Source organism: Lucilia cuprina, chromosome 4, assembly GCF_022045245.1.
Source record: "Lucilia cuprina isolate Lc7/37 chromosome 4, ASM2204524v1, whole genome shotgun sequence".
NCBI lineage: Eukaryota > Metazoa > Arthropoda > Insecta > Diptera > Calliphoridae > Lucilia > Lucilia cuprina.
The window spans coordinates 11,749,196-11,764,085 of record NC_060952.1 but is presented as its reverse complement, the minus strand read 5'-3'; the positions used below and the strand labels follow the sequence as shown (position 1 = coordinate 11,764,085).

General features: G+C 28.0%; 1 protein-coding gene across 8 annotated transcripts in view; it reads right to left on the bottom strand.

The window, feature by feature from the left end:
- Window positions 1-644: 644 nt before the first annotated feature.
- The window catches only part of LOC111690180 (serine-rich adhesin for platelets), a 59,531-nt gene continuing 45,285 nt past the window's right edge, over window positions 645-14,890 (bottom strand). For 5 of the 8 annotated variants that reach the window (XM_046950226.1, XM_046950227.1, XM_046950228.1 and 2 more), the window contains exons 6-8: window positions 9,478-10,098; window positions 8,036-9,311; window positions 648-938 (exon numbers count right to left, since the gene is read on the bottom strand). In XM_046950226.1, coding sequence (XP_046806182.1) covers window positions 896-938; window positions 8,036-9,311; window positions 9,478-10,098 — 1,940 coding nt within the window. In that variant the 3' untranslated portion in view covers window positions 648-895. Of the gene's footprint in view, window positions 939-4,441; window positions 4,470-6,946; window positions 9,312-9,477; window positions 10,099-14,890 lie in introns of those variants that run through there. The other 3 variants (XM_046950233.1, XM_046950232.1, XM_046950231.1) reach the window with 3 other exon arrangements.

The window sequence follows — 14,890 nt, the reverse complement described above, 5'->3', positions numbered from 1 at the left end:
ACCACTTCACATTTTATTAACGTGAAATTGATAATAAGCTAATATTTTTTTTAAGTTTTTATCGATTTATTTACAAGTTATAATTCCACTTTCGATCGGAATGGAATTCTGTAACAGGCCTGATAATTGAAATCTTCATTTAAATTCTATTGGAATTTGGATTTATTTTGAACAGAGTGTAACTATTAGTATTAAATTTTTTTCATATTCAAATTGTTTATAGTTTAATTTTTTTACATGTTTCAACAATCTGGTCCCGTTTTTTAAATGTTTAAATATAAATTTTGAATTGGATCAATTTTTATATATAAATGCTTTAAGGGGTGGGGTTTTTCTAATGAAAAAAGTTTTATTTTTTAAATGGTTACACGCTTAGTTCTTTTATATTTGGAAATCCATCTAAATATATATTTTAAAAGTTGATTTTAAAATACACATTAACACTCCCAATATTAATAAACTATATTTCGTAAAAAGTCAATGAAAAATTTTGCTGTTATACACATTTTATTTAATTGTTTTTATGTAAATTATTGTTTCGTATTTACAACCATTATTAATAGGTTTATAATTATCATTTGTTTTATTTAATAATTAATAAAATTTAATATTATGTAATAAAACTAAAAATATATATGTTTTTAATTACAAATTGAAAAAAAGGCGATAACTGAATATGTATCACATAACTGAAAGGAATTTTTGTGTTTATTTTAATTATGATTATTATTATTTATAATTTATATAACTACTAATTGTTTTATTAATTACTAATAAAAAATATATGTATTTATGTAGTATAATTAATATGTATTTAATACTAATTAAAGCATTAAGCAATAATTGTTTGTAAATTATAAATATGTTGATGATGTCGCTGATAAACGTCATCCACCTAAAACATCCAATTATCAAATTTTCCCCGTCGAGTTGGTTTCCTTTTTTTCGTCAAATTTTCATTGATCCAAATGCATGCGAACGAAGCAGTTTTAAAAATTTATTTTTTTTAATACAAACAGATATAAATTTACAAAAAATATAATAAGAAAGAAAAAAAGAAGAAGAGTAGAATATTTATTTAATTTATTATGGTAATTTTTTTAAGAATATAAGACAAATTTTGATTTTAATATTTTTTTATTTTAATTAAAAAATATGTGTTAATAAATAGTGTATGATTGTGTTGGATTGTTGTAATAAAGAAAATTAAAAATATAAACTCAATATCTTTCAATTAATACTATTTTCACGTTTTTATTACAATATTTTTATTAAATATTTAAAATAAATTTTAGTGCAAAAGTCTAATTAATTAGTCAAATTAATGGTGGGTTTTTCTGATCATCAGATCATGTTCATTTTTCATTAAACCTGGTTTAATATATGTTTTGCGTTTTTCAGTAATCAGTAAAGTTACTTATTATATATGTAAGTTTAACTGAGTGTAATTGGCCAATTAAACTTAGATTTAAGTGCGAACAAACAATCAACAAAAACAATAAAATAATGAATTCGGAAGAAAACAACTTAATAATTTAAGTAAATAGTAGTTTTCTGATTTCTTTTATCGATATTATTATTGTTTTAAATTTTATATTTATTTATATTTTTTCTCAAATTTTACATTTATTTGCAAAAAACAGCTGTTCATTGGTTATGTTTTTGATTGAAAAGTTGGCAATACTAACAAAGTAAACTGATCCTAGATCCATAACTGAAAAACACAATCATCAGTTAAATTTCGAATAAATTTGTTCCGAGTTTAATCTAACAGCAAGTTAAGCCTTGTTTAATTGAGTAGTGAGAAACCCGCAAGTTAATCGAATAAAATATTTTTAAACCCTATGATCACTAATCCTTAACAACACTGGTTTGCAAACAAATACTTTTTAGAAGGTAGTAGGCTATAGACTATATAGAATAAACTAGACTATACTTTATTCTAGACTAGTCTATTCTATACACTCTAGATTAAATTAGAGACTAGATTACGGTCTACACTGTATATTAAACTATAGACGAGTCTATACACTAGATTGTAGATTTACTATAGACTAGACTAAAGAATAGACTAGAATATAAGTTACTTTATAGTCTAGATTATAGACTACACTCTAGATTAAAATCTGGACTAGATTATTGAGCATACTATAGGTTACTTCATAGTCTGGATTATAGACTACACTCTAGACTATAGTCTAGATTATAGACTCGACTATAAAAGACTATAAACAAGACTACAGACTAGAATATTAACTTAACTATAGACTAGACCTAAGGATAGAATATAAACTAGACTAAAGAATAGACTAGACCATCAATTACTTTATAGTCTAAATTATAGATTACACTCTAGTCTAGATTATTAATTAGACTATAGACTAGACTGTCAACTAGGCAGCAGACTACAGAAAAGACTAGACTAAAGAATAGATAAGACTTTAAATTACTCTATAGTCTGGATTATAGACTGCACTGTAGATTAAACTCCATTCTTGTTTATTGACTAAACTATGGACTAAACTATAGATAAGACTAAAGAAAAGACTATAGATTACTCCATTGCCTGAATTATAATACACTTTAGACTAAACTACAAACTAGATTATAGGCGTGACAAGACTGTATACTAGACCAGAGACTAAACTATAGATTAGACTATAAACTAGACTTTCAAATACACTCTAGACTGTAGACTAGAAATATCAATGCTATATTCGACTCTGCAGCATCAAATTCCTCTCATTCTTATAGACGATGTTTATTTATAGAATTGTCTAGCTTCAACTATCAACAAAAACTGTCACATAATCCTTTGTGGAGTTTGCTGGTGAACCCTTAAAAGTTGCGTTAAATCAAAGAAAGGTCTTTGACTTCCATTGGGAAAAAGACGAATCGAGTTTTATATTAAATTTAATTGAAAGTGTCGAAAAAAAGAAATGTTTATATACTTCTGGAGCCATTCGTGTATAAATGAAAAATTGTTGATGGTCAATTTCCTTCATTCGTAAAAAGGACTGCACAAAAAACCCGTTCCTCCGTCTGTCTCTGTTAATTTCTCTAACGGAACAGGAACGTATTCTTTTCTTCTTTATATCACCTATTTTCTTTAAAATACACAGCCCTTCGAATAAAGATTTTAATATCATTAAATTCTTTAAATATTTTAATTTTTTATCCATTTTTATTCAAAAATTGCTACAAAATCTGATATTTGTTTATTATGATACAATTTTTGTTACCAGTGCTGTATATTTTTGTAGTTTTGCACAGAAACAAAAATAGGAGTATCTTCGTTTTCAAAATTAACTTATAAGTATAATAATACATGGTATATTTCACTTGATTTTTATAAATTATGATTTATTAATAGTTTTCTTATAATTTTTTTTTTTGTTTTTGAGAAAATAAGAAAAAATAATATTTTTGTAAAATTACGTTTAGCACATAAATGTGCAACTGTGGTTTTGTAGTTTCATAGTTACTTAAGTACATTATAGCCACATAAAAGTCTCTTCATATTTTCTTAAGCATTTGACAGGCTTTTCGTTAGGTTTTGACATTTACTTAAGCTACCTTAAGTTCATTATAGTTAGGCCTTAAACTATAGACTTGACAATAGGCGATACAATACAGTATACTAGACCAGAGACTAAACTATAGATTAGACTAAAGATTAGAATATAGATAAGACTATAAACTAGACCTTAGAATACACTGTAGACTAGAAATATCAATGCTATATTCGACTCTGCAGCATCAAATTCCACTCATTCTTATAGACGATGTTTATTTATAGAACTGTCTAGCTTCAACTATCAACAAAAACTGTCACATAATCCTTTGTGGAGTTTGCTGGTGAACCCTTAAAAGTTGCGTTAAATCAAAGAAAGGTCTTTGACTTCCATTGATTTCCCTTCCATTGCACACTTGTCTATTGCCTTCTTCTATAATTTTCTCTTTAACCGTTGACAAATTAGGCAAAACTTCACTAGCTTCCATAGATGCTACAAAACTTTCATATTCAGATGGCAAACTGTTGAGAAGCATTATAACTAAAAGTTCTTCTTGTATAATTATACCCAAATTTGATAATTTTTTAACCAATTCTGTAAAATAATCTATATGTTGTCTAGTATTGACTCCTTTAGTCATTTTTAGTTTCATTAAACGTTTATATAGAGACAATTTTCGAAGTGGTCCTTTCGGGCGATACTTTTCCTCCAGTCTCAACCAGGCCTCTCGTGATGTTTGACAATTTTTTATAATATTTATTTGTGAAGGTTTTAAACAAAGTCTTATGGTTGCAAGAGCATTTTCATCATCTGCCTCCCATAAGGCACGGGCCTGTTCAGTTTCAGCATCTTCTAGTTGGGCAGTACCATTGGCTAGCTTCCACCAACCGTTATGTATTAATACATTACGCATTTGTATGCACCAGCTGTCATAGTTGCGTTCACCAAGTTTTTCTATTTCATATAAAGAGACCATTTTATTTTCAAGATTTTAATTGTTTCTAACACTTTTTGTTTTATCAAATATATATAAAGTTTAAAAAACAAAACACTTTTTAACTTTACAAAGTACAAAATTTGAATGAAAAGAAACTGGAGTTTTGTAAAACAACATTTACTGTGGGAAAACACGAGTAATAAATATTTTAAAATTTCAACAAAAATTATATCTTTTAAGGTAATTACTAACATTAGAAATAAAGGGAAATTATGGAGAGACATTTTCAAAACCATTTAATTTTGCAGAGAGCAGAACCTATTCGTGACATTTTTTTTTAATATTAAAGAGAATAACAAAAAATTAAAATAAACTATATTTTGTATAAATTTTCTCAGATGATTTATTTCATTTCATTATTTAAATAATATATAGAATGTAAGTGTATGCATGTAGTATGTATTGTTTATGTTTGTATATGTGGTATTTATATATTTATAATATATTCTTTGTATTATTAACATGTTAATATTATTAATTTTTGTATGTCATGCACGTTAATCATTTTATTGTATATATATAATTTTTTTGAAAAAAGGAATGTTTATCTATAGGTTTTGTTTATGTACTGTTTGTTTTTTTAATAATATTTCACATATAAATGGGATTTTTAAAATCCTGTATTAAAAGGACATGCAAATATTTATTTTATTTTGTTTAATTTGCTGTTGTTAATAAACAAAATAATAATATAATTTGTATAATAATCATAAAGGAAGAACAAACTTTTTTTTTTTAGGTAACTTACACACATTTATAATACAAAATAAAAAAAAGAAATAATATTTATATGTAGTAATTAAGTTAAAAGAAAATAAAATTACTTTAAGCACAAGAACAACATGTTATTTTAGTTAATAAAAACAACAATAATAAAATACACAATAAAACTAATAGTATATTTAAAAACTAAAAACAATAAATTTAATTTTTATTTATATGTATATAATATATATTTATATGTATGTATGTGAAATTGGGATGTTTTGCATAAATTTAAAAAATAGTTTAGTTTTATATTATTATAATAAAAGCTTTTAAATGTCAAAGTATAGAAATCAAGTAAAGCGGTAGTTTTTTGTGTGCTAACAGAGTAGTTTGATGGGGAAAAAGTGTATAAACTTTTTCCAAACTGTTTGAACCCTTTTTGTGTGTTTTTGGAAGAAATTTTTATGAATTTATATCGATTTTTTAAAAAGTAATGTTAGAATCAAATTTTCAAAAGGAGGAATTTTCTAAGTTTCGTTATGTCAGTGTGATGTCCAGTTTATTGTGTAGTCGAGTCTATAGTTTAGTTCATAGTCATTGTCAGGTTTATACTCTGGTCTTTCTTTTTGTATGTAGACTATTACATAGCCTAGTATATATTCCAGTCTATAGTCTAGTCTATATTCAAATCTAGTCTATAGTCTAGTCGTATGGTCTAGTCTATAGTCTAGTATATAGTCCAGTCTATAGTGTTTATAGTCTAGTCTATTGTCTATTCTATAGTCTAGTCTAAAGTCTAGTCTATAGTCTAGTCTATAGTTTAGTCTATAGTCTAGTCTATAGTCTAGTCTATAGTCTAGTCTATAGTCTAGTCTATAGTCCAGTCTATAGTTTAGTCTATAGTCTAGTCTATAGTCTAGTCTATAGTCTAGTCTATAGTCTAGTCTATAGTCTAGTCTATAGTCTAGTCTATAGTCTAGTCTGTAGTCTAGTCTATAGTCTAATCTATAGTCTAGTCTGTAGTCTAGTCTATAGTCTAGTATATAGTCTAGTCTATAGTCTAGTCTATAGTCTAGTATATAGTGTAGTTTATAGTCTAGTATATAGTCTAGTTTATAGTCTAGTCTATAGTCTAGTCTATAGTCTAGTCTATAGGCTAGTCTATAGTCTAGTCTATAGTCTAGTCTAAAGTCTAGTCTATAGTCTAGTCTATAGTCTAGTCTAAAGTCTAGTCTATAGTCTAGTCTATAGTGTAGTCTATAGTCTAGTCTATAGTCTAGTCTATAGTCTAGTCTATAGTCTAGTCTATAGTCTAGTCTATAGTCTAGTCTATAGTCTAGTCTATAGTCTAGTCTATACTCTAGTCTAAAGTCTATTCTATAGTCTAGTCTATAGTTTAGTCCATAGTCTAGTCTATAGTCTAGTCTATAGTCTAGTTTATAGTCTAGTTTATAGTCTAGTCTATAGTCTAGTCTATAGTCTAGTCTATAGTCTAGTCTATAGTCTAGTCTATAGTCTAGTCTATAGACTAGTCTATAGTCTAGACTATAAACTACACTATATACTAGACTATAGACTAGACTATAGTCTAGTCTGTAGTCTAGTCTATAGTCTAGTCTAAAGTCTAGTCTATAGTCTAGTCTATAGGCTAGTCTATAGTCTAGTCTATAGTGTAGTCTAGTATAAGTCTAGTCTATTTACTAGTCTATAGTCTAGTCTATTTACTAGTCTATAGTCTATTCTATAGTATAGACTAGTTTATAGTCTATGGCCCAGTCTATAGTCTATACTCTAAAGTCAAGTTGATTTTTGCCATTTTTGAAGAGTTATATTACAAAATTATAACATTGTTTCTGTCATCTCAAAGCCCAATGTGTAGGCTTAGTGTTTAGCCTTTTTTGAATCTCCTTTTCTTTAAAATCTTTTCTTAAGTTTACTGCAAAACCTTGACTTGCTATTCATTAAGAAAATGAGGGGAAAACTTTCATTGTCTTTAATACACTGTCCATTTATCAATAAAATTATAACATTGTTTCTGTCATCTCAAAGCCCAATGTGTAGGCTTAGGGTTTAGCCTTTTTTGAATCTCCTTTTCTTTAAAATCTTATCTTAAGTTTACTGCAAAACCTTGACTTGCTATTCATTAAGAAAATGAGGGAAAAACTTTCATTGTCTTTAATACACTGTCCATTTATCAATAAGCTAGAGCTCCAATTTTTAGAGCATCAAAAACGAAAAGTTTTTGTTTTCTAAAGTAATACTGACCGTCATACTGGTCTTTAGAAATTAAAACAATATTAAAAATACTAGACAAGACTATGAAAATAATAAAAATTAATTATTAAAAAAATTAACGTATAAAATTGCTAACATCAAACTACTTTATATCATAAAAAATTCTGGTAATTGTTGATTTCCATAAATTAGTATGTAAAAAATATAAAACTTTGTAAAATATACTAAAAAAAACGTGTTAAGTTTTTACGTTTTTTTGTGATTTTTAAAAAGTGTAGGCGTTTACGGAGTATATTTTGAAATAAAAAAGCAACAAGGTTATATTTAAAACAGACTTTTTGTTTGGTTAAGAAGTATTTGAATAATAAATGTCTAGTTTACAAAGGGGGGAAATAATTAATTAGAAAATAACGCACACACACACACAATATAAAATGCTTAAAAAAGTGTTCAAAAATAAAAACTATAAAATAAAATACTCTAAACATAATTTTTCTAAGCACATAAAAATAGAAAAAAATATTTAAGTGATTTTTTTCTTAGTTTTTAGGTTTTTTTTTCTTAAACTTGCGTAACGCACTGTGCATATTTATCCAGTTCAGCGCGTAAGACTTTGTTGCGATCCGTTTCTTCTCGCAATGTACGTACAAGTTCATCGATTGTACGCTGTTGAGCATGGACCAACAATTCCAATTTGTCCACACGCGTTTCCAGTTCAGCAATTTTATGTTGTGACCCGGCTGTGGTAGTGGCACCACCATTATTTAGCACATGATTGCTAGAACTATTTAGATTTGAAGATTTGGCAACTGTGGATGTTTGTGTAGTGTTTGTGGAGCTCGAATGGTGTGTGTTATTACTGCTGGAGGCTTCAGCTGGTGAGGCAGAGTTGTTGACGGTGGTGTTGGCCGCCACAGAGTTTGGTTTTAAGATATTACGTGTGGCCGCCATTGAGGGAGAGGCACTACGATTACGTATTGACAGACTATTGGGTCGTGCCCGTACATCGTCCACCACATGGCCAGAGGAGCTGTTATTGAGGGAGGTATTATTCGAAGCCGCCATCACATCATTGGCTAATTTAGCACTTAAACTTTTAGTCATGGCTTCGCTTAGAGTTTTAGCTGTAGTATTACTGCTACTACTAGTAGTACTACTGCTGCTTTCCACTATCATGGATTGTTGCATAATGCTGGTTGATGAAACCGATGATGATTGCACTTTTGTCGAGCTGGCCGTGGCAGAGGTGCTAGAATTTGTGGCTTGCATTGAACTCGACACCTGTGAGCTGATATTATTTGTTGTTTTCAGTTCCTCACTTAATAATTTCGAACTTCTATCGGTTGTTGCTGTTACACCATCACTTACACTAGGTGATGTTTTCTTTTTAACCTGTGATGCTTTTAATTCTTCCATCCAGGGTGCCTTTTTCTTTTCCCATTCTCTAGGTTTTGGTTTGGCTAATTGCTCCTCTCCCGTTGAATTATCATCCGATTTTAATTGATCATCACCACTTTGTGTTGTATCACTGCCATTGCCATTGACATATAGAGAATTGTTATTGCTTTCGCCTATGGCGTTTATGGCCGCTGATGGAGGTCTACGTTTTGGCGCTTTAACGCGTCCAGCGCGCATATCGGGTAATATTGAACCGCGTTCAACGCGATCAAAATCTGTATCTTCTACGGCTATGGTGGCGGCTCTTCTCATCACTACACCTCCACTGCCCGAATCGCTGGCATAGCTGGGTGATAATTTACTACTGCCTACACCATCGGCGTAGTCGTGTGATGCTGCGGTGGTTAATTTACTTTCGACATTTTTGACTTTTTGCTTGATCCCCGACAAGATGTTGCCTGCAAGTGTAAAATAACATCATAAGTTATCGAAAGTTAAAGTTGAAAGTGAAAATAATATATTTGAAACAATGTTTGCAAAGTACTTTTGTAATATTTTGGTACTTTTTATGGGTGAAATCAAATTATTATCACTAAAAAAGGTTAATTAATCACTATTACTCACCTGTTATGCTTGTTACTGTAGTGGTTTTCTTAACAGGCACTGAAGGCTTTTTATTAAGTACTGGTGGTGGTGTCGTTTTTGTTGCTGCTGTTGTTTTCTCATCCATATTTTCCATACTCTTGCGTAGCTCACTGGATGAGGTGGAGGAGGCAGAAGTGGCTGTTGTTATTAATGTCGAGGTAGTTGATGTGGTATTATTATTACTACTAATCGACGATGTAATCGTTTTACTCTCCTGCTGTTGCTGTTGTTGTTGTTGCATATGTTGTTTCTTAAGGGCCAAACGAGCTGCAACATCGGAGGCATTTGTTAAATCTAAATTTTTATTTTCCAAAGATTTACGCTGAGCAGCTACATTGCCCGTAGGCAAACCAGTTTCCGAAAGAATATCGTTTAAAGAATCTCGTGAACCAAAACTATCTTTACGATTGGAACTTTGAGTGGATGAAGAACTACCCGATTTCTTAATCAACGATTTGACATTGCTCGTTGTTGCACCGGTTGTTGTGGTTAAATTATTGGTGGTAGTTGTAGTGTTTGTAGTATTTGTTAATTTGGCAGTTGTTCTATGGGTTTGTTGAGGTTGTGATTGTTGCTGTTGCAGATCATTAAGTGGCGAAACTGTAAAATGTTTAATAAATAATTAATATTAAATAATTATATGTTTAAGTTAAAAAAAAAAAACTAAATTTGTTTTAAAGCATTTGGTTTTGGTTGTGTTAATAATTTCTTGGTTTCTTTTTTTATTATTCTTATAATTATTTTGGATATATTTTATTAAAGCAGGCAATTTAAATTTATATTTATTATTAAGGGTTTGTAAATTATAACAGCAGCTACTACTATAAACTATTCATTTAAACAAATTTTTTTAACGATAAAAAATACAATACAAAATTTGTTTTATCAATACAAACAATATTTTTAAAACAAAGCCTTCTTTGCATTTGCTGGTTGTTGCGCTATCAATTATTTCTAATCTTCCTGCATAATTTTCTTTGATTATTTTTATACCCTACACCACTATAGTGGTGAGCGTATTATGCGTTTGTGCTGAAGTTTGTAACACCCAAAAATATTGGTCCTAGACCCACCTTAAAGTATACCAATCGACTCAGAATCACTTTCTGACGCGATTTAGCTATGTCCGTCTGTCTGTGTGTGTGTCCATATAAACCTTGTGCGCACGCTACAGGTCGCAGTTTTCAAGATAATTTGATGAAATTTGGCACATACCCTTTTTTTGGTTCAAGGACGAACGCTATTGAAAATGGTTGAAATCGGTCCATTATTTCTCCTAGCCCCCATACAACCGTACCCCCCAAATCGGGCCTTTAGGCTCATAATTACGTTAAATGTTTTATAATGTCAACAAAAATCATCAAAAATTAGTTTTATAGAACGATAGATGAAAATACTAATTTTTGTAGTGATCGGGCCTCATTTGACCCTAGCCCCCATACAAACTCCCCTTCAGAAAATGACTTGAAGGTCAAAATTAACTTATAATTACTAATAAAACGATCAAAATCTACATAAATGACTTTGAAGTAGACGTAAATTCATCTACCAAAATTTATAAGGATAGGACCATATTTACCCCTATGAGCCCTCTTGAAGAAAATCTCTTTTTTGTCAACAATAAGTAAAAAATTTCACAATAAAACAAATTAAATGCTTTATATAAAAAAATCCACAATTTTAGTATACTAACTGGTGTAGGGTATCATATGGTCGGCAATGTCCGACTATAAATTCATACTAGTTTTTTTTTTAATTTTTTATCAAACAAACAAAAAACTTATTAAGTTCTTTTTCTTTAGATATTGAATACAATGAACAAAATAACACACACTAAAAATGTAATATTTGGTTTTATGAACTCATTCGAGTGATTTGATTCTATGAATCACTCAAATAAATTGTTTTTTTGTTTTTATTTATTTATATTTTATTTGCTTGGTTAGTCAGTTAAATATATTGAACAGGTTTAAGATTTAAACATTTATAATAGCATGTACTTTAAAAACAATAGAAAAGAGATGTTTGATGAAAGTCATGAAATGAGAAATAAATCGTTAAAACAAAAACACTTAATAAAATTCTACTTGAAAATTTCAATTGCCTAAACAAGATTTTAAACAATTTCAATGTTTTTGTGAAGATGAATAATTTTGATGATGACAACATAAAGTCTTTTAAAAACCGTTTAGATCATCAGGTTTATAAATTATATTATATACTCTATATACTTGTTGTTGCAACTTCTCTAAAGTTTTAAAAAATTTAATAAATTTTTTAAGTATTTTCAGAATATAACCTTTTTTTTAAATACGATGAGAAATTATCTTTTTCAAGTGCATTTTTTTCTAAGGGATCAAAATCTTAAATAATTTGACATGTTTCTTTTCGAACGTTGCTATTTAAAATCAGCTAAAGCGATCCATTATAAATACATAAATTAATCACTTATGACCAATTTTTAGGTGAAGGATAAGGGATTAAATTAATATTAATCTTCGAAAGCTGTTTTTGAATACTCAGAGTTTCTTACTACTCAGTTAAACTAGGCTTAACTTGCTATTAGATTAAACTCGCAACAAATTTAGGCGGAATTTAACGGATCTAGAATCACTTAACTTTGTTAATATTGCCAACTTTTCAGTCAAAAACATAAACAATGAACAGCTGTTTTTTCCAAATATCACTTTTGTAAAATGAAAAATTTTAGAAAAACATTAATAAACATTTAAAACAATAATAATAAATATCGATAAAAGAAATCAGAAAATTACTATTTACTTAATAATATATTAAGTTTTTCTTCTTCCGAATTCATTATTTTATTGTTTTTGTTGATTGAATTAAGAAATTAATCACTAATGGCCAATTTTTAGGTGAAGGATTAGGAATTAAATTAATATTAATCTTCGAAAGCTTTTTTTGAATACTCAGGGCGGGTTTCTTACTACTCAGTTAAACTAGGCTTAAGTTGCTGTTAGATTAAACTTGGAACAAATTTGTTCGCACTTTAACTGATGATTGTGTGTTTCAGTTATGGATCTAGGATCAGTTAACCTTGTTAGTATTGCCTACTTTTCAGTCAAAAACATAAACAATGAACAGCTGTTTTTTTCAAATATCACTTTTGTAAAATGAAAAATTTTAGAAAAAATATAAATAAACATTTAAAACAATAATATCAATAAAAGAAATCAGAAAATTACTATTAACTTAATATATTAAGTTTTTCTTCTTCCGAATTCATTATTTTATTGTTTTTGTTGATTGTGTGTTCTCACTTATAACTTAATTGTCCAATTACATTCAGTTAAACTAAGATAATAAGTAACTTTACTGCATTAATCATGATTACTGAAACCAGGTTTAATCAAAGAATGAAGATTATCTTTATCAGAAAAATTCGCCCTTAATCAGCTAATTTTGTTTGCTAGTTTAAGCGCCCAATGGAGTTGGTTTAAACTTGAGCAAGAAATGCAGAATTGTAAACAGCTGATGCATACATGAATTAGGGTTCTATAAATCGACTTTCGAATAATCGAACAATCGACTTTTCGTCGAAAAAAGTCGAAGTCAACTATTTTGTTCCAAAAAAGTCGATAACTCGACTATAGTCTATGAAAAAAGTCGAAAAGTCGACTTTGTAAATAAAAGTCGAAAAGTCGGAAAAAGTCGAAAATAGAAAGAAGTCGAAAAAACTCAAAAAATTGCAACAAATAGAAAAAATATAAATAAAATTTTTTTATTAATAATAATAAAAAAATAATAATATAATGTTAAATGGCAACATTATAAATTTACGCTTCTGTCTTCGGAAAAAGTCGAAAATAGTCGAAAAGTCGGAAAAAGTCGAAAAGTCGGAAAAAGTCGAAAAGTCGGAAAAAGTCGAAAAAAGTCGAAAAGTTGGAAAGTCGAAAAGTCGACTATTTATAAAATATTAAAAGTCGAAAAGTCGAAAAATCGACTTTTAACTAAATGCAAAAAGTCGAAAGTCGACTTTTCATAAAATGCAAAAAGTCGAAAAGTCGACTTTTCGTTTCAACTATAGAACCCTAACATGAATACACTTTTTATTAAAATAAACATTTAAATGTTTGATTAATCGATTAGTATAAATTATCGAAACTTCATAATATATTTTTTAGTTTTAAATTTAAGTTTTCATTAATTTTAATATAACATTTGTAATTGTCTTCTTCTTTTTTATAAAACGTGCATTGTTTTGATAACAAACAGTGACGTTTTCTGTTGTTTTGTATGGCAACTCAAATACTTCAAAGGGGAAAAAATCAGGATCAATTTATTTTTAGATTAACTAAACTGATTATTAATTGACCAACTCAAAAACCCGCTCTAAATATGTAAAACATGTTTTTTTTTGTTTTATTAAAATTGTTATGTCAAAAAATTTTCAAAAGTAATTTCACTTTTTTTGTAAGATTTATATTTTTATTTTCTAATTTAGTACTTTTTCTTTTCTTATTCTTTACGGTTGTTTATTTATTTTTTCTTTTTTTTTTTTGCTCAACTATAAAGGTGTTTCTAACGATTGTTTATTATTATTTTTTTTTGTTGTATGTATTTGTATATTAGGTCATAATTGACATTTGTAGTATTTACAAACAATTGTTTGATTTCTATACGGATAAAACATTTATTATCATGTCACGTATTTTGTAAAAGAAGAAGAAGAAGAAGCAACAGTTAGAGAATTACGTACAATAAACAAGTAATCGTATAATAGCTCAAAACTTTAGTTTTATACTGTGGATTTAAGATATAAGTATTCCTATTATGTACTTAATCAAACATGCTTTAAGTTTAAAAAAAAATAAGTAATGTATTCTATTTTTCACTTTCCATCTGTAGTAATCTTTTAATTCAAAGTATTTTTTTGTCAAATGTAATATTTCTTTTAAATTTAAAATTCAATTTACAAACACTTGCTTAAACATCTCATTATCAACATCACAAAAAAGACGAAAACAAACGAAAATTGTATAATTTATTTTAAATCAAGTTTTGTTTCTAAATTTGTCAAAAGAGATAGAGAGATTTTGTTACTTTTGTCATCACTCAAATTAGAATTTCAAATATGCATCTTTATTTGTTGTATTTTTTAACAAAAATAAGTGCTGACAATTAAAGTGATTTTTTTTGCGTTTTAAAATGTGATTCATAAATTTTTGTTATTGCTTTTATTTGGTAACATTTGCATTTTTAAATGCAAACACTGACCGAATTAAAATTCAAGTACATATAAACAAATTGCTTTTTTAATAAAGAATTATGATGTGTTATTGAAATTATTAATTACATATCATAAATGTTTAATAAGTTATTGAAATGTGATTTTGCAAATTTTGTTAAAATCAAACAAAGCAGAAATTTA